This window comes from Cheilinus undulatus, linkage group 6 (genome assembly GCF_018320785.1).
Source record: "Cheilinus undulatus linkage group 6, ASM1832078v1, whole genome shotgun sequence".
Taxonomy (NCBI): Eukaryota; Metazoa; Chordata; class Actinopteri; order Labriformes; family Labridae; genus Cheilinus; species Cheilinus undulatus.
In genome coordinates this window covers 46,965,659-46,988,831 of record NC_054870.1, presented here as the reverse complement: position 1 = coordinate 46,988,831, position 23,173 = coordinate 46,965,659, and the positions used below count along the sequence as shown (strand labels likewise).

The 23,173-nt window shown below is 39.7% G+C and overlaps 1 protein-coding gene across 3 annotated transcripts in view; it reads right to left on the bottom strand.

The window, feature by feature from the left end:
• Window positions 1-18,531, bottom strand: part of map3k4 (mitogen-activated protein kinase kinase kinase 4) — a 49,034-nt gene extending 30,503 nt beyond the window's left edge. For 2 of the 3 annotated variants that reach the window (XM_041789616.1, XM_041789618.1), the window contains exons 1-3: window positions 18,332-18,531; window positions 5,491-5,681; window positions 3,963-5,392 (exon numbers count right to left, since the gene is read on the bottom strand). In XM_041789616.1, coding sequence (XP_041645550.1) covers window positions 3,963-5,392; window positions 5,491-5,681; window positions 18,332-18,363 — 1,653 coding nt within the window. In that variant the 5' untranslated portion in view covers window positions 18,364-18,531. Of the gene's footprint in view, window positions 1-3,962; window positions 5,393-5,490; window positions 5,682-18,050; window positions 18,207-18,331 lie in introns of those variants that run through there. The other variant, XM_041789617.1, reaches the window with a different exon arrangement.
• Window positions 18,532-23,173: the final 4,642 nt, after the last annotated feature.

Sequence of the window (23,173 nt, the reverse complement as noted above, 5' to 3'; positions counted from 1 at the left end):
TTTATTTATTTAGGGTATTTAAAAGTTCTTGACTTTCCAGTTACAATGTTAAAAAATACTCATGAGAAATAAAAGTTTATTGCATTTGAAAGTGTGTACTTGCATTATTAGGATATATTATCATTACATTATTGGTTAATTTGGTCTCAAAATAATGTTGACAATAATATCGTTTATCGGCAATAATTTGTGGGACAATATATCGTCCAGAAAAATTTGTTATTGTCACAGGCCTACGAGAGATGGTAGTTTGAGATGACATGGATGATTTAGTTCTGAAGAAAAATCAGTATTGGATCTGTCATCTGGCGTCAAAGACATGGCCCCAATAAGTACCCAAAGTAAGATTCCTGGGTGCTTTTATCTGAAAACTCCCTGCCAGAGTTGTACAAGTCAATGAGAGAAAAGGTGGCCCAGCAGCTCACCAATGTGACCCCCTTCTCCACAATTCAGAGCTCGTCAAGCGTGCATCAGTTCAGATAACACTAAGGTAATCAAAGCTCTGAGCCTGAATGGATGGACTAGACTGCTGGGTTTAGTTTTAGGCAACCATATTGCCCACCTCTAGCTTCCAGTCGCAGTTCATGCTGCCTTATTTTTTATGTAATTATGTCACTTTGGACAAAAGAGTCTGCTGAATGACATTGTGACAGCTCTGTCGAGGCAGTCACTGTGACGAGAAACATCCTTTACTACTAGAAAAATTAAGACTTTCTCCTGATTTTTTGAGACATTTTACATTCTTCAATTAAACAAATACTGTGTAGTTTCATTATATGAGATTATCCTACAATTTAGAGAATTTCAGTATATCATTTTTGTTGTCATGGGTCAGATATCACAAACCTAGCCCTTAGATTACCTCTGCTAATAAAGATGAATATCTTCTGGACTGCTACACAAACAATTGGGCAAAAACAGGCCTCTATTAAAATGTTACAACTTGTGCCTCCTCCTCAGTCTGCCTGCTCAGCCTCTGGACATCAGAAGAATATTCAATTATTTAAGAACTGCTCCCATTATTTGTGCATTTGCAGCCAGAGGGGTGTGTGGTAACATCCTAACGGAGCTCAACGAAATGGTGAAAGCTCAGCATTTCTAAAAAGATGGTAGCTATTTACAAACACACAAATAAGTAAAGCGGCACAACCAATTATATTTAATTATCATTAAGATTTTGACCAACGCATGATAAAAGAATCACAATTGTTGGCAATTATTTACGTTTTAAATAAATGCTCCACCCGTAGAAAACTCTACGTGGTCGTCTATTTAAAATATATATTAAAAAATAGCATTATATTTTTTAAACCTCATCTGGTTTAATTAATATTTCATTAAAATAGTTTGCTGTTACAGTTTTTTTTAATAATCTTAATAATAGACCTGTTGTTGATTCATTTACCCTTTCTTAACTCTGAGCACCTGCCCATGTGAAGATCTCTGCACAGGACTGCAGGACTGAAGCCTGCACATAGTTGTAGAGGCAGTCAATGTGACAGCATATAATGATAGGTCTTGATTACACTTGCAGTGTCAGCCAAAACAGGACCAAACTCTTTGTTGCATAGTCTGACATGGGGCAATTACGAAAGACAACAAAATCGCATTGTCTGATCTGGCCTTAAATAAGCATTTAAAAAAGGTGTACTGCCTGAAAGACAAAACCCAGGGAAAAAGGGGAGTTTAAACTCTTTTTGAACAATATGTGCATTTATGCTAGGCCAAATTCACCACATTCAGAGCAGTTATGACTGTAGTTGCCTTTATCTTTACAAAACACATGATCAACCCCAATTCCAAAAAAGCTGGGGCATGACAGTCAGTCCTTACTGCATTTTAATGGTACAATACAGGTAAAACAAACTGTAAACTGTACTGGTGCTCTTCTTTGTCTCTTTTAAACATATTTCAACATGTTTCTTGTTATTACCTTACTCAAACATAATCAACCATTTCTAATGATGTCCAAATTTACTTTTAGTTAACACCATCAGCTCTGTCAGTGTAACCATCATGCTCACTGTTCAGCAGTTGTGACTGTCACACAATACAGTCTGGTAATGAAGCGAACTAAGTCAAGGTGCTGCTGTTAGCAAGAGTGCACTAACTTCACTTCAGCCTTGTGTAATTCAGCGTCTGCTTTGAGTTTCATGCTGGTGATTCTGTGACAGCAGCAGTGTCAACTGCAGCTCAAACAGAGGGAAACACACAGACTCTGTCTGCATGTGATCAGTTATGTGACATCGGAGAGACTTTTATTGTAGATTAGTCATATAAATGAGAAACTTGTGGTTTTGGATTTCATCAAAGCACAGAAGTGGCAGCACAGTGTGCTTCAGGTCACATGACTACCAACGCATGTCCTGCAATCAGTGGCGGCTGGTCAATAGGGGGCGCTCCACAAAGAGAGGACAGATCTGAAGTTCACTGAATAATTTTTTAAACATTTACTTTAAATATCAATACATTAATATGAATACAGATAAACTCTATCAATAACTGCATAAAGATGATTTATCAAGAGATTTAAATGTATAATGTACAATAAATCAGTAGATTACGAACGTTCTCAGTGTTTGCCTTTACTTCCTGTTCACTTATTTCCTCCCTGTGGCGCAGGGCTCCTGTGCCTGGAGCCTTCCTTTCAGTGCCGTTTTAAGGCAGTGCGTGCGCATTCGCTCCTCTTCAGTACAAGAGATAGGAGCCCTCTAGGCGCAACATGACAGCACCGTGAAGGGATTATCACTAACCACTCACCAGACGCCAATAGGTGGCAGCAGAGACATACTCTTCGTAATTTGAGACACACAGAGGAAGTCATGCACCGTTGGGGTAAATACTGGCTTTCTGCCAGGTACTGCATCTGCAGTCATTGTTTAGCTCATCAAGAGATGCTAGGAAGACAGTGAAATGCAATAAGAAAACTCAGTGGAGTGTTTAAGAATAAGGCGTTTTGAGAGGAGGACAAAGAAGAGCTTGGACCTGACTGGCCAGATGTCAGGATAAAACAACAAAGCTGTGACTAATATTAAGTAGTCAGTAAGTAAATCAATCAATAAAAATAGTTTTGTGGGTTTAAGCGTTTTTGCTGCATTCAGGTCTGGTATATATATTTTTTACTCAACCAGTCACTATTGACGCAGTGACTACTTGCACTTTATGCCTTCTGTAAATTTTTCTATTTAAAATAAACATTCAGTCAGCTCTTTAACATAATTTTGTCATGTATTGAGTTGATAATGTGTGATAAGTTAAAAAAATTTAAGTTGACTGAGATAGGAGTTAGTTACTTGTGGCTGCTGATGACCCTTATTATAGCCATCTTATTCTAATATTTATTCACCAACCAAACAAATGCAGATATAAAATGGCATATTAATATAACTTAACTCTCAGTGTAGTAACATCTTTTGATGTACCCTACATACATAACATATCAAATCGGGTTTTTGTTGTAGCCCCCCCCCAAAAAAACGCACCAGCCGCCACTGCCTGCGATGCGACTATTACACCTGCAAGCATCACCATCACAGTTGTAAAAAATTTCACTTAGCCCTAATTTCTTCCACAACTTAATTCTCAAACTGATCTTCACATATTCTAGATTCCTTACAAATAAAGTGAAATAATTCAGGCCTTTCTTGTTTTCATCTTGATATAGGATATACTTGTTTTTTCATGTGCCTGTAAGCACACAATATTCAAATGATTAAACTGTGCTTAGGGTAAAACTGCCAAGTTACCAATGACATAAACTCATTATGTGCTTGTTTTTGCGTGAGTGCTTCTGAGAGTTTGGCATCTTTTATGTACTCATCATGGTTTAATCTCCGCAGGGTAAAATGATTGTGTTGTTAAACCAGGATTTTGCTGTAATAAAACCTTTAAATTAATTTTAAGTTGTCGATGATAAATCATGGTTATCATTAAGTATGCAGTTAAAGAAACGATCAGCTCACCTCCAGATCAGGAGTGTTTCTAAGCAGTGCTGCTCTGGACCTCTGCAGCGAGCGGTCCATCAGTTTGTGCAGTCTGAGGATCAGTTTACGCAGTCCCATCTGTTTCAGAGCTTTATCCACAAACGGTCTATAGATGGCTGTGGGGCAGAAAACTCCCCCACCCACTGCTGCTTCTGCGCTTATTGCAGAGGCAGTAGGGAGAAACTCATCTTCTGACAACAATCGAGCAAATTTAGGAGTCAGGGATGGAGACAACTCTCCATCTGCTACATGTCCCAAACCCACCTCCTCCTCCTCAACTTCCCTGTCCTCTGCATCACTTTCAGCTGTAAAAGTGGCCGTAGAGTCATTCTCCTCATCCTCCTCATTCTCCTCTTCTTCATTTCCACGAGAGCAGCGAGGGGAAGGGATTTCAAAGATGGGCCAACCAATGCGGGACAGATCATGGAGGCCAAGTACTGTGGCCATCACACGCAGCTTCTGATTTAGGTCCTGGGTGATGTTGAGCCACAGACAGAGTGCCTGCAGCCTGCCCTGAAAGTCTCGTGCTGCATACTTTTCATAGTCCTTCTGAAGAGCCTGCAAAGAGGGGTACAAAGCTTCCACTGACTCCAGTAACTCCATTACACGCTTCACCTGTTCAAAAGCCAGCCGCTGGCGCTGTAGGTGCTCCCTGCAGTCAGCGCCAGAGCCCAGAGGCTCCGCCACGTTCATCGCTGATGAGTTAAAGGCGCTGAAGCCCCAGGGATCTACTCCACAGTGGTTGGTCTCTGCTACAGCAGGCTCCCTCTCCTCTCCGCTGACTAGATCTGGGATGCTCTGATAGTCCCCTTCAAACATTTGAGACCCCTGACACTGGGCCCCTCTCAGGCTGGAATAGTTGACCTTAAAGTGCAGCACCTCGTTGATGATGTCGGGTATGGCCTGGCGGGCTGTGAAAAGAAAAAGGTCCTGGTCTCCAGTGGAGCGCCGTGCATGCCACGCCTGCAGCTCCAACCAGATGACCTCATTGTTGTGGCCCATGAAGGCCATGTTCTCCAGGCCTCGCTGCTCTTTCTCCTTCCTCTTGGAGGACATAGACGTGAGTTTGAGCAGCAGCCGCAGAGTTTCAAAGAACTTGAGGCGGTCAGCAGGACAGTCTGTTCGGGAAGTCTGACGGTGTGTCCGCACCATAAAGGGCATCGACACGGGCTGTTTGCCACTGCTGCAGCCCAAGCTCAGGTAGTGCTTCCTGGGGTCCATGTTAAGGGCACTGAAAGGACCAGACTTTGAGAGTGGATCCAGCATGAAGGAGCCTTCAAACGTCTTCTTGTGATCTCTCTCTGTGGAGCGCAGTGTGGCCCTCTGCTTCTTGCCCTGCTTGTAGCTGTGCTCCTCAGGGGTCTCTGCAGGCCTGGGACTCTCTCTTAGCATAGAGGGACTCACATCCGCTGAAATAAAAACAAACACACCTGCCCAGTCAGTACAACACACGAAAAGGGTCAGATATGTCATTTACATATTTTCATACAGGTCAAAATGAATTCACCTTTGTTGGGAGACCTCCCAGAGCTCCTCGCCTGGCTGTTCCTCTGATGTTTGCCAGACATGCGTTTCATCTGACGTGGGGTATACGGAGGTGATGTACCATATAAAGCTTCCTCTTCCTCACTGGGAGAGTCCCAGGATTCATCCACCACAGAGTTCTGTTGGGATGCATCTTCCCCTGGCTTGGCCTGCCTGTAAACAAGTAATGACAAATGATTTAAATACAAGAAGATCAAAGTACCAGCCTGGGCCAAATCACTTCAAGAGTGCTTTGAAGAACAGCAGGGTGTTTTGGAGACTTCTATCATTTAACTCAAAAATGTCAATCTTGCAAAATCCCTTATGTAGTGCACTAAATGCACATAAGAATTGAAGGCTAGTCAAGTCATTTATCAAATATTTCTGAACAGCCAATCATATAGCAGCAAATAATGCATTTAGGTATGTAGGAGATGTCCTGGAGTTCAAACAAATGCTGACCTACTGCCCACTCACAAGTTGGTTTACAAAGAATGGTAAAGAAAGAAAAATAATAAGGGAGGGAAATCTAGAATCGTAAATCTGGAACTTTTTTTGTTTGTTTTTTTTAATCGATGAACTGAACCATGACCCCAAAACCAAGGAACGAACCAAACCGTGACCTCTGTGAACCATTACACCCCTAATACCAAAGGTAAACCTTGTAGTTAAAATTGATATATGATACAATAAAATGCAACATTATTCCTCATGATACTCTTAACACTTAATACTTCCCTGAAAGTAGATATTTCAATTCTGAAGGCATGTTTACAATGTATACTTTATCCCAAAAAGGGGAATTTAAATTCATAAATAGATTTGGTGTAAGAAAATATGAGATTATTTTCAGGCCATATTTCCCAGCCCTAGTTAGACCTTGAACCAGATGGGCTACAGTTGCATAAGACCACACTGAGTACCACTCCTGTCAGCAAAGACCAGGAAACTGAGGCTTAAACAACAAGAATGCAAGGCATTGATCCACCCCAACTTGTATCAACAGTTCAGTCTGATGGTGGTGGTGCAATTTTGTGGGGGTGTTTTCTGGCACACTTTGGGTCCCTTAGTATCATTCAAACCCCACAGCATAACTGAGGATTGTTGCCAGCCATGCCCATCCTAATGTGCACCCACCCTCTGATGGCTACTTAAAGCAGGATATCTGCCATGTTACTAAGCTCATATTAAACTGGTTTCTTAAACCTGAAAAACACATCACTGCACTAAAGTGACCTCCCAAGTCACCAGATCTGATAGAGCACATCTAGGATGTGGTGGAAGGGGGGATTTACATCCTGGATGTGTAGCCGACAAATCTGTTGCAACTGCATGATGCTATCATGTCAATACCAAAATCTGTGTTTCCAGCATTCTTTTCTACAATTGTAGCTGCAAGGAACTGAAGCAGTTCTTGATGCAAGAGAGGGTCGATTTTAAAAAAATATACAACTGTGATTATTTTGACTCATATTGCAAATGCAATATAAACTGTTATATCAAAGACAATGATCATTTGTATGTCATGCTCATTTTAGAAAAGAAAACTATACAAAATTAGGAAAGTAGGATTTTTGCAAACTGTTCTAGAAAAAAAATGACTCTTGGATGTTAGTGTAGTAAGGCATTATGGCACACATTTCAGGTTAAAGAAATCAGTTGTTTCAGGGGGGTGATATTTATACTCCCGTGATGTTTTGCTTTCACTATGATGTTGCAGAGACATAATGGGAGGTGAGGTGATTGTTCCTCTGTTCCTTCTTTGTAGGCCATAACAGAGTGTTTAAAGAGGTGGGATCAGTGGATCCAGTGAGGAAATGCAGTGCTGTGTTGTGCTCTCTCATGCTCCTACAATGCCAGAACAGGCTGTGAATTGACAGATCATGACATCCAAAATCATGCTGTTGCAGTATGAATATGAATGTCTCAAGGCATTATGACAACCAAGCTTTTTGGAGTGCTTTTGCAGAAATACACTGTGAAAACACTGTATCTTTGAAACACAGTAGTAATTAGTGAATCTGCAAAGAAAGGTGCATGAAACAAATGAAAAAACAAACTACAGATCTTGTCAGTATGAGGAAGAATCCAATGAGTGCTTGTCTCAAACTCTGCCCAGTCTTTGTACTTTCTTGCTGGGAACAATTAGCCAACAGTTGCATAACTTTTTGCATGAAACAGTTTGTGCTGGTCATATAATTGAAAAATACTTTTATGTCTTTTTGCAACTGTAACTGAAACTGTTACCTAAAAGAGATGTTAACAGTAAGCAAGGCCTTGCTTTGGCATTATGAAACTATTTCAGTCTCAACACAAGGACACCAGAGAAATGTGTGCACAAGGTCAAACAGTGCAGGGCTGTTTGTACCCATAACAGAGTATGCAGCAAATCTCCACTAATGCCACAGCAAACGAGTTGCTAAACTACAACTAGACTGCATGTCTGCATCTACCAACTGCAGACTGACGAGTCGTCTGTCCTCTGGAGCCTGACTGGCTGCCTCCTGAATGTACGGCAGCAAAGCTCTGTGCATGACCACAGCCCTCCAGACACTGGATAATAAGCTGTGGGCTCTCTACTGGCACCCTCTCTGGGTCTAGGTAAACATAATGGCTCAACCAGAGAGGGAGAAATAGTAACCCTCATTAACTCTGTCTGCTAAGTCATGATAAAGCATGGTGACTCACAAAAAGTGTGTAGAAGTTTGTGGACCAAACACAGTGCTGATACAGGACAGCATTGCCTTTTTCATGTTATTTTATCAATCTTCAGCAATAAAAGATGCCAACACCTGCAAGAATAACAAAAATCTAATTGCAAATTTCAGATAATAAGAAGCCAAAGCAGAATATGATGGATCTAGTTCTGCAGAAAGCAGCGATAATGTGACGTCATAATCAAACGCATGCAATGACGCCGGATGTGCGCCAACAACAAACTGAACATGTCGGGTGTGTGTGTGAAGTTTGAGGTGTGGGAACAAGACGGCAAAGTAGCTGTTTGCATCGCTTGTAAAGTACGTGTGATGCTAAAAAACATCACCCTGATGACTACAAGGACTTTCTTAAGATAAAGAACAACAAAACTTCGAGCTAGGGAATACTCGTCAACAGCCTCTGTTTAAGTAATTCGACAAAGCTAAAAAATACAGCAGCGACCACCTAAAGGTAAGGAGCTGAACAGGAAAATCATTGAATTTACAGCTCTTGATAATCAGTCCTTCAGCGTGGTGGATTATACAGGCTTCCACGGGCTAATGATGCATTAAAGCCCCACTATGTTATACCTAGCTGGCGCTTATAGCCTTAATTGAACAGCAAAACTTTGTTCTTAACGCTAAACATATTAGCTTCACCATGGATATATGGACATCAAGTGTCCGTCCTGTTAGCATGTTGAGCCTCACTGCCTCAGTGAATAGATGAGAATTTCACTCCTAAAAAGCCTGTCCTGCACTCACAGGAATGATCACTCAGCAGCCGCAGTTGATAACATGTTTCAGATATGGAAAATAGAGAAAAAGAACGCGCATGTTGTGCTACATGACAGTACGCGAAACATCGCAAAAGTAATGACAGACTTCTGTGTGCCAAGTCTCCCGTGCAACGCCCACACTCTGGCTGTACATGAAGGTGTCACGGTTGCTACAGAGCTGTTCACAGTGAAATGCCCATTAAACTTGGTTGTTTATTTAGTTTGTGCTGTTTAAAGCAGAATTAGAACTACTTCAGTTGAAGTTGTATTTCTTTTGTTCATCTTGAGTCTCAAAAACTTAAAAGCACATTTAAGCTCTGAACTACAGCTAGATTTTTTGCATTCAAGAATTTTTCTTTTTGTTGTTGTTGTTATTTAAAGCACTTTGTCAGGAGCATCTCAAGAAGCCATCCTGTAAACTGGTTGAATAATTAGGAGAATCAATCTAAATTTATAAGCTATTTCTTTCTTGCACTGTGAAGCTCAGTGTCAGCAGATGACTTTGGCTGTACTGCTAAAAATACATGTAGCATGAAATGCACATGCAACCCAAAGACATTACTGTAAGTTTTTCATTAATGTATGGCTGTATTTGAAAAAAAAAATGCATCCTTCATTTCTAATGAAAATCAATGTTTTTCTGTCTCAAAAAAAAAAATAGACTACCAATATAAAAAAAAATTGTAGTACAGAATGGAATTGGCGTTTTTTACAGTGGAAAAAAATGTAATTGAATATCGGTATCAGCCAAAATGATTTTTAAAATATCGGCAAAAATCTGGTAACATGCATCCCTAACTACAATCACTAGAAAACATCCATCTGGTGAATAAGGAGAAGAAAAAACTGGAGTGCAAGCAGCACGTCTTTCCAGATTACAATGTCAAGGCTTTTTCCCCTAATGCTTTTCTGAGGGGTTTTTAATAGGATTAGAGTGAAAGGTTGGAAGGTCTGACCCCGCCAACAAAAACAAAAAGAGGAAGAAGAGGAAGGCCACGAAACGGGCGGTCTGTGCGGTGCTCACCATGTGTCCTCCCATCAATCATCTCAATGAAAGACATTCCCCAACACGCGCCCATTAGCTTCTGTGCCGACAAAGTTGAAAAGGGGCACACACTTTCGGGGGGGGGGGGGGCATGTGTGTGTGTTAAGGGAGGGGGGATAATCAGGAAATCACTTGCTTAAGCTTTTGCAAGGAACCACATAGTGAGAGTCCAGACTTGTATTGCCCATCTGCCCCTCTGCAGGATCTGTTTCTTTACATTCGCACAGGGTCCCTTGGGAGCAGCTGCAAACTACATGTGAGGCAAACAGACACCTGCTGCAAACCCTGCAACAAGATTCAGGATGCATTCAAGAATTCATGATGAAAAAGTGCAAGAATAGCATAATTAGCACAGCCATCTTAACCACTACAGACTGGAAGTTCCAGAAAAACTTTTGCATGTGGAACACTAGAGCCTTTATGAGTATTCTGTAAGAAATTGTGAAGGGGCTTGTTCTGCAGAAGCACAGCACAACAGTGATCTTTTCAGTATGCAAGCACGAGAAGGCACAGAAAGCAATCTTGTGTGGTTCAATAAGCCTTTTAGCACAACAACAACAGACAAATCGCTGTGCGTTTGCAATGTAAAACTGGTGACAGGTATCCAAACCTCCCACTGTGTCTATCACACGTAAGATCAGGTTCTTTGCACATTTGTAAACATTCCTGAACGTGTGAGGTGTCTGAGGATAGAAATAGTACATGCATGTGAGAGGGAAGAGACCAAGTGTTAAAAAAAGACACTTCTCTGTGCAGAATGCATGACTGAATCGCTAAGGAATGACAGCGGAACCAATGACGCCATCACTGCTGGTTATTTGTTTGGTTGCCATGACGCACTTCAAGCACAGATTGTGCTGCAGCAAAGACTGTGCAAATTCCTCTTTTGAATTCTTTGCCTTTTTCCTGAACCTACGTGCAGGCTGCACAGAGAAAGAGGCCTGCATGCCCTGCAGTTAACCATAGCTGCACTACGGTCCTCAAGCTGTCTCTGCCTGGCTGCCACTGCTGAATTATCACTGCAGATGGTGTCTGGCTGGTCTCAATGGCTCATCTGATGGCTCATTGGGCCTCCAATAAAGGCCAGTGGAATGCTAGAGCCCCTAGGCAGAAACACTGAGTGCATAATAAACAGCACAAAATCGAGAGTCTTTTCTGAATAGTGACTGAAGCAGTGATACCAAGGGCTGCCAGAGTCAGGGGGGCCTGACCTCTGACACCACCCATCCACACTATTGTACCAGGAGGGGGCACGCTATTGTATGGTTGTGACACGTGGCCTGTGAGGCCCACAGCTGAATAGCACACAGCTGGTTGGTGAGCACACTTGCTCACAATACCCAAACTAAAGGGGATTTTTTCAGAGAGAGGAAAGGAGGAGAAAGGTTTTGCAAGAGCACACTCTCCCCCAATTGGGTCATGCTGGTAGAACTAATGCTCAGTAGGCTAAATCCAGATTTTGATTACCCCCCTACTGTAAGGATGTGTCTGCTAATTTCAGCCTAACTAAGCAATGAAAATACGAAACCTCTTTGTGCACGGATGAATGTTTGTGCTGCTCATGCATGCAGAAGTAAGCATTTCTGATGTAGAGGTGTCACAATACCAGAATTTGAATTATCCAGGGCATCTAAAACTGGATAGTTGAGTTACTTTTGGCCTCCAACCTGCACAGGGTGAATGAATATACAAAACTTGGGCAAAATAAGATTTTCTTAAAAATAATGGAACCCCACTTAAAATACTTCATCTGACTTATCATTAATCATTTAGAAAAGGGGTAAACAGAGCTGTATTTTCTAATTTTCTTGTTAAGGACATTTTACAAGCATCAGGGTTTGTGCAATGATGTGAAACTCACAGTAAAAAGTCTACAGTGTGGGACTAGGAAAGCATTCATGGGAATAGGGGACTTTTTTCCTCTCTCCTTAGTTCCCTGTCTGTCTGCAACAGACACTAAGGTAAAGTGTATATCTGTATCATATTCTTGGCATTATCCAAGTTGACTATCAGCAAAAATCCAATATTGTGCATTTCTTGTGTGCATGTAATTATCTTTTAACTGTGTTTGTTTATGTTTGTGTTTGCCCTGTTTCTGTACCACTAAAGGGCACCTTTGGAAAGGGGACCTCAGTCTCAGTGGGTCCTCCCTGCTAAAAAGGGTTACTATAAAAACTGAATATAATGGATATTGTGTTACTTAAAGAATGCAGGATTGAAATGTATTGTAGAATGAAAAAATTCTATAAACCTTATTGTGGCATGTTGTGAATCCCTTGTGAACTGGCAAAGCTGATGCAGCCATCAGAATTTGTTTCGCAGGCTGACAGAATTCAGGAACAATGAACACGACATACTTGACCCCACCCTTCTCTGGAACAGTGTGACACTGCCAGGAGTGGACCTCCCAATCTCTCCTACACACAGCTACAATGCATACTGCACAGCACTGCACAGCAGCAGGAGTTTGTTTCTGCAGAACAGAATCCTATATGCAAACAGCACTTTCTTTATAATCAGCAAGACTAATACTGCTGTGCTTACTTTCTGGCTTTCATAGGTTACTGAACATCCTCAGAAGAAGAAAAACAGACCTTACTGTAACAGTTGGAGCTCATAAACCACGATACACATAATCTGAATGCATCTAATTGTAAACACACATTGCAGAGTGCTGGCTGCAGCATGAGGTAAATGGTGTAATTACATGTTTTTCACCTTATGCAAGTTGCATCATAAACAGCGCAGGCAGCAGTCTGCTCTGCCTCTGAAATCTAATCTAGAACTGTTATGAGCACGAAGTTTATCAGTCCCAGCTTGTATTTCTTTCACTTGTGCAAATCAGCAATGACATTATTCTGCAGAAACAACCAACCAACCCTTTTCCTTCTCATCAATTCAAACAATCTTACTCCTGCAGCATGCTAGTAACATCAATTGCTGAAGTTTAACTGTGACAAAGATCCTATTGTTTCTAAGGAAATAACAGATAAGAGTGACAGAATGTGCGAGCAGCTCTGCTTTCTCTAAAGCAGGTGTGGGCAGACACAGGATGCAGATAGGAAATGGTACCGGATGGTCCATCTGTATTCCACAGCCTGTGCTTCTGACAAATGCAGGCATTAATGAGTTCTGCCTATGAGCGTCTCGGGGGCTCTGGGCTGCTATCTACTGCACACACTACACCACATCCTGAAATCTCTGGAATGCTATTGGGACACAATGTCTTCAGACTGAATTAAAGGACGAGGCATTGTTGACAAAGGACCTCTGTACTTGCAACGATAGTGACGGCCCTCAATTACAGAGCAATCACACAACTCATCTTTCTCAGGCGAGGGTGCAGTTTGACCTCTGCTTACATTTAATGTTTAAGTATGTGCATATGTTGCAGTACATAAAGGACCTTTTGATTATTTTAATATGATTCTGTTTATTATTTCCTGCTAAAATCCAACACATTATAGCTTTCATTCACTTACTATTAGCAGTATTCCAAATGTGTGGGTATATGTGACTTTTTCTGTGCCAGAATTAGGCTGCCTAGGACTTTCTTTGCTGCTGTACTGAAAAAAGCACAGAGTAATTTTTTGTATTGAAGGATGAATTTCTTTTAGGTGCAAAAGATGTTTCAATGGATTCTTTCTCACAGGCAAATCCGAAGAAGAAACTGGAGCACACATCAATTTTGAATTGAAAAAGTTGTCTTATGTGCTCCAGTTTCTTCTTCAGATTTGGATGTGAGAAAGAATCCATTGAAAAATCTTATTTTTTGTAACTGGTCGTTTCTGAGAGCACTGACCTCCACCTGTAGAAGGGCTGAAGTGCAAGAGACTCTTTCGTCAAAATTATGTTTTTTGACAAGCACTGTAGACCAGTGGTCCCCAACTGGTGCAGACATAGACTGGTGTGCCCTAACACAAGTCTAAGTGTGCTGTGGAAAATTTTATCACCATACCTTACTGCTACAACTGTACCAAACTGTAACTTGTGTTAAAGAGGCTATCTATGTCTCAATAAATAGGGTATGCCCTAAGATTTGGTTTGATCTTAGGTGTGCATTTGACAAATTTGGAAAGCCACTGCTGATGCAAGTTATTGGACTTGCCAAGTTCATTTTGGCCAATGCCGATTTCATACCAATTCCTATACTAATATATGTAGTTCAAACCTAAAACTTCAGTCTATATTTTAAAGTTAAAGGATGAGCAAAGAAAAAAAACGTCCAAAGAACACATTTTACAAGAAATAAGGATGAAAAAAGTAGAAGACTTGAGCTGACTTAGGTCTGTTGGCCTTGCCTTGAACTTATTCTTACATGTAAACGATAGTTACAGCCAATTTATCGGTTGTAAATACATTTCTTCATATCTTTAGATACCGATAATTACGTTTTAAGCTATTATCTGCTGATACTAAATTCATGCTGCTTATACTGTGCAGCCCTACAGCAGTAGATTATACATAAACTGTGCTAGTGCATAACAAAATGCCACATTGCAAATTAACTAAATCCCAAGAAACGATAAAGCAATGAAGATCTACAAACTTAACACAATCTTATTCAATTTTTTGAATCAGAGAAGTCAGACCTTGTAGTAAGGTTGCATCATATATACGGAGGAGGTGCTCCTCAACGCTGGTGCCCCAGGTTCAAATCAGACCTGACTTCCTTTCTTGTGCATAGTTCCCCTCCACGTGTGGTTGGTATGAGCTAATATGTGAATACGGCCGGAAATATTCAGGGTAAAATATAAAGGGCGTCTCCAGAGCAATTTCTGTGTACATAATAAAATAGCTTTATTACATTTCCATTTTGCCAGTATGTAATTTTAGACCCTGGTTCATATCATAAAAATGTCAACCTAGCATTGATATAAAGGAAAATGTTCTCATTATAGCGTTGGATAGCAGACTCTGTTTGTCCACCACTTTCATGTCATTCTTCTTCATTCATGTCTTGCCTCCTGAGATAAAACTGAACAATCTTCTCAGGAGGATTTCAGGGGCAACCAATGCAACTATTAAAGAACATTTGCAGACATGGTAAACATGGAAAACAGGATGTCAGTTTTTGTGTGAATGAAGTAAATTAGGCAATTGCAAAAGCATGAACTTCTGCGTAATCAGCAGAACTCTGACTAGGAATTTTGGATGGATTAAAAGGCCTTGACGCAGTATGTGTTGTTTACATTTTTTTCAGTGTTAAAACTTTTAAACTTGTGATTGCACATTGCACGGTTGTTCCTTTCACTCCCAAGTTTTAACTTGATTAAAGTGCTATTCTATTTTGTTGTTAAATTTTGGATGTAATAACACCATTTTGTAACTAATTATCTTGCACAACCAAACTAAGTCTTAAGAGAAATGCATGCTTTCTGCATAAACAAGGCAACATCATATACTGAGCTCTTTTGAGAATCATCGACCTTTCACCCAAAACTTTGCATGCACACTGTAGATGAAAATGAAACTAAAAAAATGCCATTTTATCTACTACAATAAATCCATTGACACTGACATTATTCCAGGGATAGCAAGGTTAACATCTCAGTCTTTTTCTTTGTGCAACGCCACTGGACAACGATTACAGTAACAGGCCCTGTATTGCACAATCCCTAGAGCTGTTTGTGTGTCCACCCTGCACTGAGTGGCCTCAAGGGTGCAGGGGAATAACAACTGGCTGGCACTCAATCATTACTGACAAAGAAACAAGCTATTTGCTCGAAACCAGGATTAACGCCGATGACAAAGCTGATCCAACATGATAAATACCCTCAAAGTCACTCGCTCTGCAGACACACGACTGTATGCACGGAGGAGAAAGGGAGGAGAGACGGAAGACAAAACAGCAGATTCCTGAGGGTCTGTCTGTCAGCGGTCAGGGGCAAACATTAACGAATTCTGATAAAAGAGATGTGTATAGGACAAACAATTTATGAGTCTCTCTGTGCATGAATTCCCCTGTAAGACTGAAGAAATGTATCACTCCCTAACCTTGCAATCGGAGTGAAAACATGCTGTTTGATGAATCATCAAATAGAAAAATTGGCTTGTTTTTGTTCCTTGTTGGGACTTTGTCATTAGAAGTCACGATAAAAGAACTTAATGTTTGTGCAAGCTGAGAAGAAAGTACTAGGTCCAGCAGCAAAGGGTTGTCATTATATCAGAATTTAAAGTTTAATATGACAGTTGAAATCAAATGATATTGGCACTTGTTATGATGCAATGGAAAAAAATCTGGGTAACTTCTTTCTTTTTGAGCTCAAAAACTGCAGACAAACTCTTGTCTCAACTGCATATTACAAACATTTACATGGGGGGGGGGTATTTTAGATAGTTTCAAACATTTTACATCCTCTATGCAGCTGTCTTTCAAGGTTAATCTGTTTTTGTTTTTGTTTTTTTAACTTTTGACCAGTGTTAATTTGGCAGCTATTTTCCATTTTAGTTTTGGTTTTAGACTTTAAAAGAAATGCATTTTAGTTTAGTCCCATTTTAGTCATTTCTACCCTTCTTAGTTTTAGTCGAAAACATTTTAGTCTAGTTTTAGTCCATAAAAAGTCCTCACACTTAAATCTTTACTTTTAGTTCAAGCATTTATTTTCTTGCCTTAATTTGGTACAGAAGCATGGTAGTGTGTACTCTGCATCCTGCCAAACCTGGGGTCCCTGCTTTCTACAGCTGAGAGGCAGAATAGATACAGATTCATTGCATTTTGACAGATTTACCCACATTGGAGAAATATCATGGATTTTGAATGTCCTACGAAAACTACATTACATTTTAGTCTACTTTTAGTCATTTTAACATAAACTAAACTTAGTTTTAGTCATCACAGATCTATTTTTGTTAGTTTTAGTCTAGTTTTTTTTTTCATGGAAAAAAGGCTGTCAACCAACAGTTTTAGTCATAGTTTAGTCGACAAAATTAACACTGCTTTTGACACTACTTATCATTAAAATAACAGATTGTATTGTTCTGAATCAAAATATATAATAAAGATATAACCTGAATAACCTTAAATGCCTTCTTCAACAGCTTGTGAATTAAATGTTTAGGCTATTATCTACTAGTTAATTTGGTCATAATGGCTTACTCTTGTTATCTAGAGCTTACTTTTACATTTGTTTACTTAAAAACAGTATGGTTAAAATACATACTAGTGCAATTAGTGACTAAAGTACAAAGTATACTTGTAAAAGTATCTTCAAGTGCTGGAATTTGGTTTTATCTCTGTGAAACGAGAGGAAATTTTGTTCTTTTCGCCTTGAGGACATTCAAACAAATGGAAAATTGTCAACTCACAAGCACAATCTTCAAAGATAAAACTAATTGGTGATAAACTGGGTTATAATCAATCTAAAATTGCCCTAACGCCATGTAATCCAACGTCATTTTTACGTATGAGTATGGAATCATAATTATCATTGAACGGGAGTTATAAATATTAGAGTATTCTGGTAAATTTGCTACAAATGTGTTAGCAACACTACCGTAAAAGTTAAAACACCAGAGTTCAAGAAACATAGGTACGACCACGGAAATGCAAACGTTGGCTTGTCAGTCTCAGCTGTTGCTGCATAAATATCTGCAACAGATTGCTAATAAGCCAACAGACCTCCACACGCAACGATAATAAAGCTGATATCATAGATGCACAAACATTTGTAATAAACTCGCTTGTATAATGATTCAGCAGTGCAGAGAGAGACAACAACAACACGAGCGCCAAGACCTACCGGAGGATTAACAACAACAGTGGAGCAAAATGCTAGCTAATACCAGCAAAATTATGATGAAATGCATGGTCTAGCAACCTCAAATAGACAACAACAACACGTCCAGTTCAATTTATGAGCCCAATTTGTAAACCTTGTGTAGTTTCACCTCGGTTAGTTTCAGTTAGTGAACTTGCGAGTGAACAATAAAGTGACAATCAACAGCTAACAGTAGACGTTAGCTAGCTTGTTCCCTGACATGTTGCATTACAAACAGCGGTTGAAATAAATCGTAACGTTACCTTATCATTTGGCAAGCATTTTGCTTTCCTTCCTGGCAACCGAGAATCAGGTAGGAAGAAAACCTTTGCAGTTGAATTCACCTTAAAACGTTGCTCGAAAAAGTTTGCAACTCAAGTGTTGCAAATGCAGCAACTGCACGCGTACCACTATTTGACAGGAAGTCTGGTTCTCAGGGATGCGCAGGCGCTGCCATAGACCAGACTGCAGTGTCACGTTCGGCTCCCTATTTGGCAAGTGCGAGGTCCTGATGGTGTAGTGTCTGTTCAACAAATTCACATACCTGCTGGGCTTGTTGCGATCCGGGGGCTCCATAGCAAAGCAGTGGCTTCTTGTTTCTATCCGTGCATGGGCTAAAGCATGTCTGAGGGATGTTAGACACACTTTGCACCGTTCAGTATTTGCAAAAAAAGCAGATTTGTGTCTCTTTGGAGCACTTTCTATCCGCCGGCACTGTTAACTCTCGCTTGTGCGTATGCCGTCGCCATCTTTCCAACGTTCATTGAGGAGGAGTGCCACAATCTTGCATGACTACGGCAACCCGGATAGGTCATTTACAGTTAGAGCTATGCAGTTCCCGAAAAGGGTTGTTTTTTAAGCAGTGGTAATTCAGACTCTTATCTTTTTTGCCTCCACTGAACAGGAAAATACTTTTTCGGCTTTCAAACGAAAAGGTTTGACCCCCGATATATCAAGGGCCGACATAAACAACAACATATGAGTCAGTGGACCCATTTTTCAGTAGCCTATTTTTCAGTATTTTCAAGTATTTTTAATATGTCGGTATATATATATCTGAGGTGGAAGGAGTACTCAAGTAAAAGTACAGCCACTTTGGTAAAAATGTACTAAAGAAAAGCTTACGCTTAGCAGTAAAATACATTTCAGCTTTTAAACGTTATACCATTTCACCCCCGTAATATAACAGACAAGAAATGTTAACTTTTTAACCATTTATTTCACAAGATGCACAACAGACAACGTCAGTGAAATGGTGCTTTATGGCACTTAATTGCATTTTCTCCTTGATTGGGCAACTGTCCTCTAGAGGGCGCTTTATCAGGATCCACTGAGAGGGTACTTTATCATGTTAACCTTCTATAGGTGCACCCTAAAGGGCACTTTTGCAGCATTTCTTCAAACATTATGACACTGGAGGTAGCAATTGCCCTCCCCTGCCCCCACTCTGAGTCCTTCAGTGCATGAAAAACACATCACTTCTGTTTTTATTTCACAGTATTGTCACAGTGACTCAGTTATCTTATGGTCGTGTCTTATAGATGAATCGTCACACTTGAAAGCATTTGTTTTAAAGGACAGTGGAGTTTCAATGTTCAAATGACTGCAGGGAATGATTTCAGTTGATTGTGTCGACCTAGTTTCTGGTTGTCAGACAGAGAATGGGTGAAAATAGTTTCCCTGTACCATCAGAGAGTTTAAACAACACTACAGTGCAAGGGCCCAACATATCAGAGGCCCTGTCATGCCAAAATAGGACTGTCTTTGCTATGATGAAAAAGGATTTTCCTACAAGAAAATGCAGCTATTACTTTTCGGCCCCTTGCATATCAATAAGCTGCTGGGCCACAGTGAACCCCAGTGTTTCTGGCCTTATGAATGAATGAAGTATATTCAACATTATTGTGTAAACTTAGGGGCCAGTTTCCCAGAGATAGATGTTGACAAGAAGTTGAATCTGTCTAAAAGTCTGTCTTCCTGTTAACTCATGCTTTGTACAAAACTGTCTTTATAATCTTTAGCAAGCAGTAAATCCTGATCAAGTCTTTATTCATACTTAATAATACACCCCACCACAGAGATGCTTCAGAGTGCTTTGTTTTGTTTATTGCAGCTGAAAGTTTTTGTCTTCTGAGAGAATGTTCTGGTTATGAGGACACTACAGAAAAAAAGCTCAGAGAAGAATGTAAGAGCAAAATATAACTTCTTTAAAAAAAACTGCAGGTGTTACATGAAAAAACTGTTATTCCAAGCTGGGAGGGCCATAAAAGAAAAAGGGTTGCCTTCATGAGAAAACAAAATGACTTATAATGAACAAATTGATGTTCAAAATCAGAGATTGAGTCATTTCTCCACTGTTTGGCAGATCAGCAAAGTTAGCATCAAGATGTCTAAATGTGGGTACAAATTTGCCCTCGTCTACCATGTTAGACGAAAAAAAGCTGCTCAACCCCAACTATTAAAATTCACAATATCAGTCTTCATCCTTGCATTATCAACATGCCAATATTAGAATGACCAGCCTGTTATCATTACAGATAATTCTACACATACTGGTAACATTGTTATTATTAAGATGAATAAATACATGCATCTTTGCTCTGTCTCATTGTCATTGCTCTGTGTATTTATGCATGTTTCTCTCCTTCTACATCTTCCTCTATCTCACAACCACAACACAGCTTTGGCAGCTGTACTGGTCAACATGAGTCTGGCTCTGCTTGACCTAGTCTTTTTTTTATCAAGCTATGAACTGATGCTATACAAGTAGCTTGCTGGACTGAAAAGGACTGAAAAGGAGTCAGTCTGTATAGTATTTTCCCTTTCAGAAAACTACTCTTACTTGCATTAGATTAATTTGTCAGGCCTAGCACTATGTAGCACAGACATCTGTGTGAAACTTGCACCAGCTTTGCTTTACAGTTATCTGATCACACACAGTTAATGAACAAAGAAGAACAACTCTTAAAGACAGTGTCAAGATCATATAAAATAGGCCACCTTAAAAGCCAGTCATCACTGTTTTTGTAATGCATGTCATAGTCAAAAGCCCTCAGTGTCAGAGGATATGCATTTGAGGGGTTCTGGGGGCCCCTGGTGGTCTTCATTGCATGGGACATTTGTTCTCATTCAACTTTGCAGAGACTGCATTACAAATATTCCTTACATTTCTATCATGAATGTCCCAAAAACCACTTTCAAAAACAAATTATATCTTATGCTATATTGCTGAAATGTACCCTAAACACCTGCAGATTCACACAACTGTCTTCCATACCACCACTACACAATAACACACTGTCTTGACAACTGCAGCACTGAAAAAAACTGAATTCTAGTTTTGACATCTAAAATGAGTTTCTGACAAGTTTGAGTCTTCACAGGTCACTCACCCGTGATTCAAATCATATAGAGACAATTTAGAAATGAAACTAAATTGCTTTAGGGTGAATTCTGGCATCAGGGCAGATTTTTGTATTGTCATGCATTAAAAACACAAACTAATATATTATTCTTTTAAATTAATTTAGGTGTCTGCTTTCTGTAAGTGAGAAATTTAAGTATGGGAGACTTTTCTAAGTGTGGCTCAACCTTTTCAGTTCTGTTTTGGAAATTTGGCACACAGTTTTATCAGTGTAGGTGTCAATGTAGATGAAACCTTTGCTTTTATCCCTAATAAAAGATTTCAAAGAATGTGTTCAATATCATTTTTCTTAACCTGTTTACAGTATATCTTAACCTTGCAAAGCAGATGGATTCACCCATTTCCGTAATTCTTACTGGCAAATCCATCTTGCAAAGCTCCCATCTGAACTGTTTGGGCCCTTGTTAGAAAGTGACAGGACCAATCAGCGTCAAAGGGCAGTACTTTCAGGCGCGGCAGAGTTGTGACGTAGGCAAGCAGCGAGAAGAGGCCGGTGCAATTATGGTGGAAGACATTAGCGTGGATGCTGCTAAAGCATCAGTTTTATCAGAACTTGATGAAATTTCTTAAAAGAAGAACAAAGAACAGCAGTGAGTTCTTTTCTTTTCAAAAGTGTACTGATGTGTACTGACATGTCTACAGTCACCGTGGTTCGCGTTATGCAGTTCTCTATGGAGTTTGGGGGCAGCTCGGTAGCGGCTATGTCACCTGTTTTGTTGCTCTGATTGGCCTATAAAGATGTGACAGACAGAACGTTCATCCAATCATCCTCCGAGTTTTTTTTTTCAAAGACTCTACCCTTTCCCAAACACTGTCTATGGGAGGTTTGCCAGATGGATGTGTGAAACAAATCCATCTGACATGCCAGGTTGGCCCACCCATGTAATGCCATACACATTTTGAGATGTGATTTTGGTCATACACTGCAAGTTAATGTACCAACTGTTTTAAAAATACGCTGCCTTTTTAAGCTGTCCCAATTTACCTGATATCCAAATATACCTGAATTTATCCTACAGTGTAATCAGACACATACATGATTTTTCTGCTGTAATTGGGACTGTTTACAACAACAACAATGCTATTATTAGATAAGGTACCATAAAATTAAATGCAGATTCAAGAACTGTCATTGAACCAGTTTGTAATTTTCCACCAGAGATTTTCTGTCTTCATCCAGATGGTGTGACATTTTGAAACTGCCAGTGCTGCTGTCAGGGAGGAGCTAACAGTGACTTAAGGACAAAACAGAACAAGGGAGGAGAGGTTTTACGTCTTGAAGCCGTGAGAGGACACATGCCACACATTCTTATATTTCTACTGATGTCATCACCACTCCTACTGTTGCTGCTATTATTATGCTTAACCCTTGTGTTTTCTTTGTTTGGACAATGCGTTTGTTGTCTTTGTGGGTTAAATTTGACTCACCCTGCACTGTTTTAAAAGTAAGATGGCATAAAGTGTCAGATATCTCTGTGTTACATAATTTCTCCATTTCAGCTTATTGATACTAGTGTTACACTTTGAAACAAAAATCTTTATATATATATATATATATATATATATATATATATATATATATATATATGTATAAAATGGACATTATGCCTCATTCCCATGAGATTATTCCTTGTTTTGGAGTTTTGAAATAATGTCAGTTTAGATGACATTTTTGCTACAATTATGTTTAGAGGAACATTTAATAATAAGAGAATAGTATATGTTACATTTAGCTAGATATTTTTTTGGAACCATGAATTTATTTTTAATGGCAGCAGAAAATCAACTTCACAGATCAAAATGAACCAGTTTGATTTCCTCATTATAAAGCAAATGTACAATTTATCATCTATTTCTTTTTTTAGACTTTTAGCTGACTATATTCTAAATTTTTTGCCTAAATTCAGAGCGTCTATTTATAATCTATTGTATATGTAGCCTGTGTAGTTCTATGTCCTTATT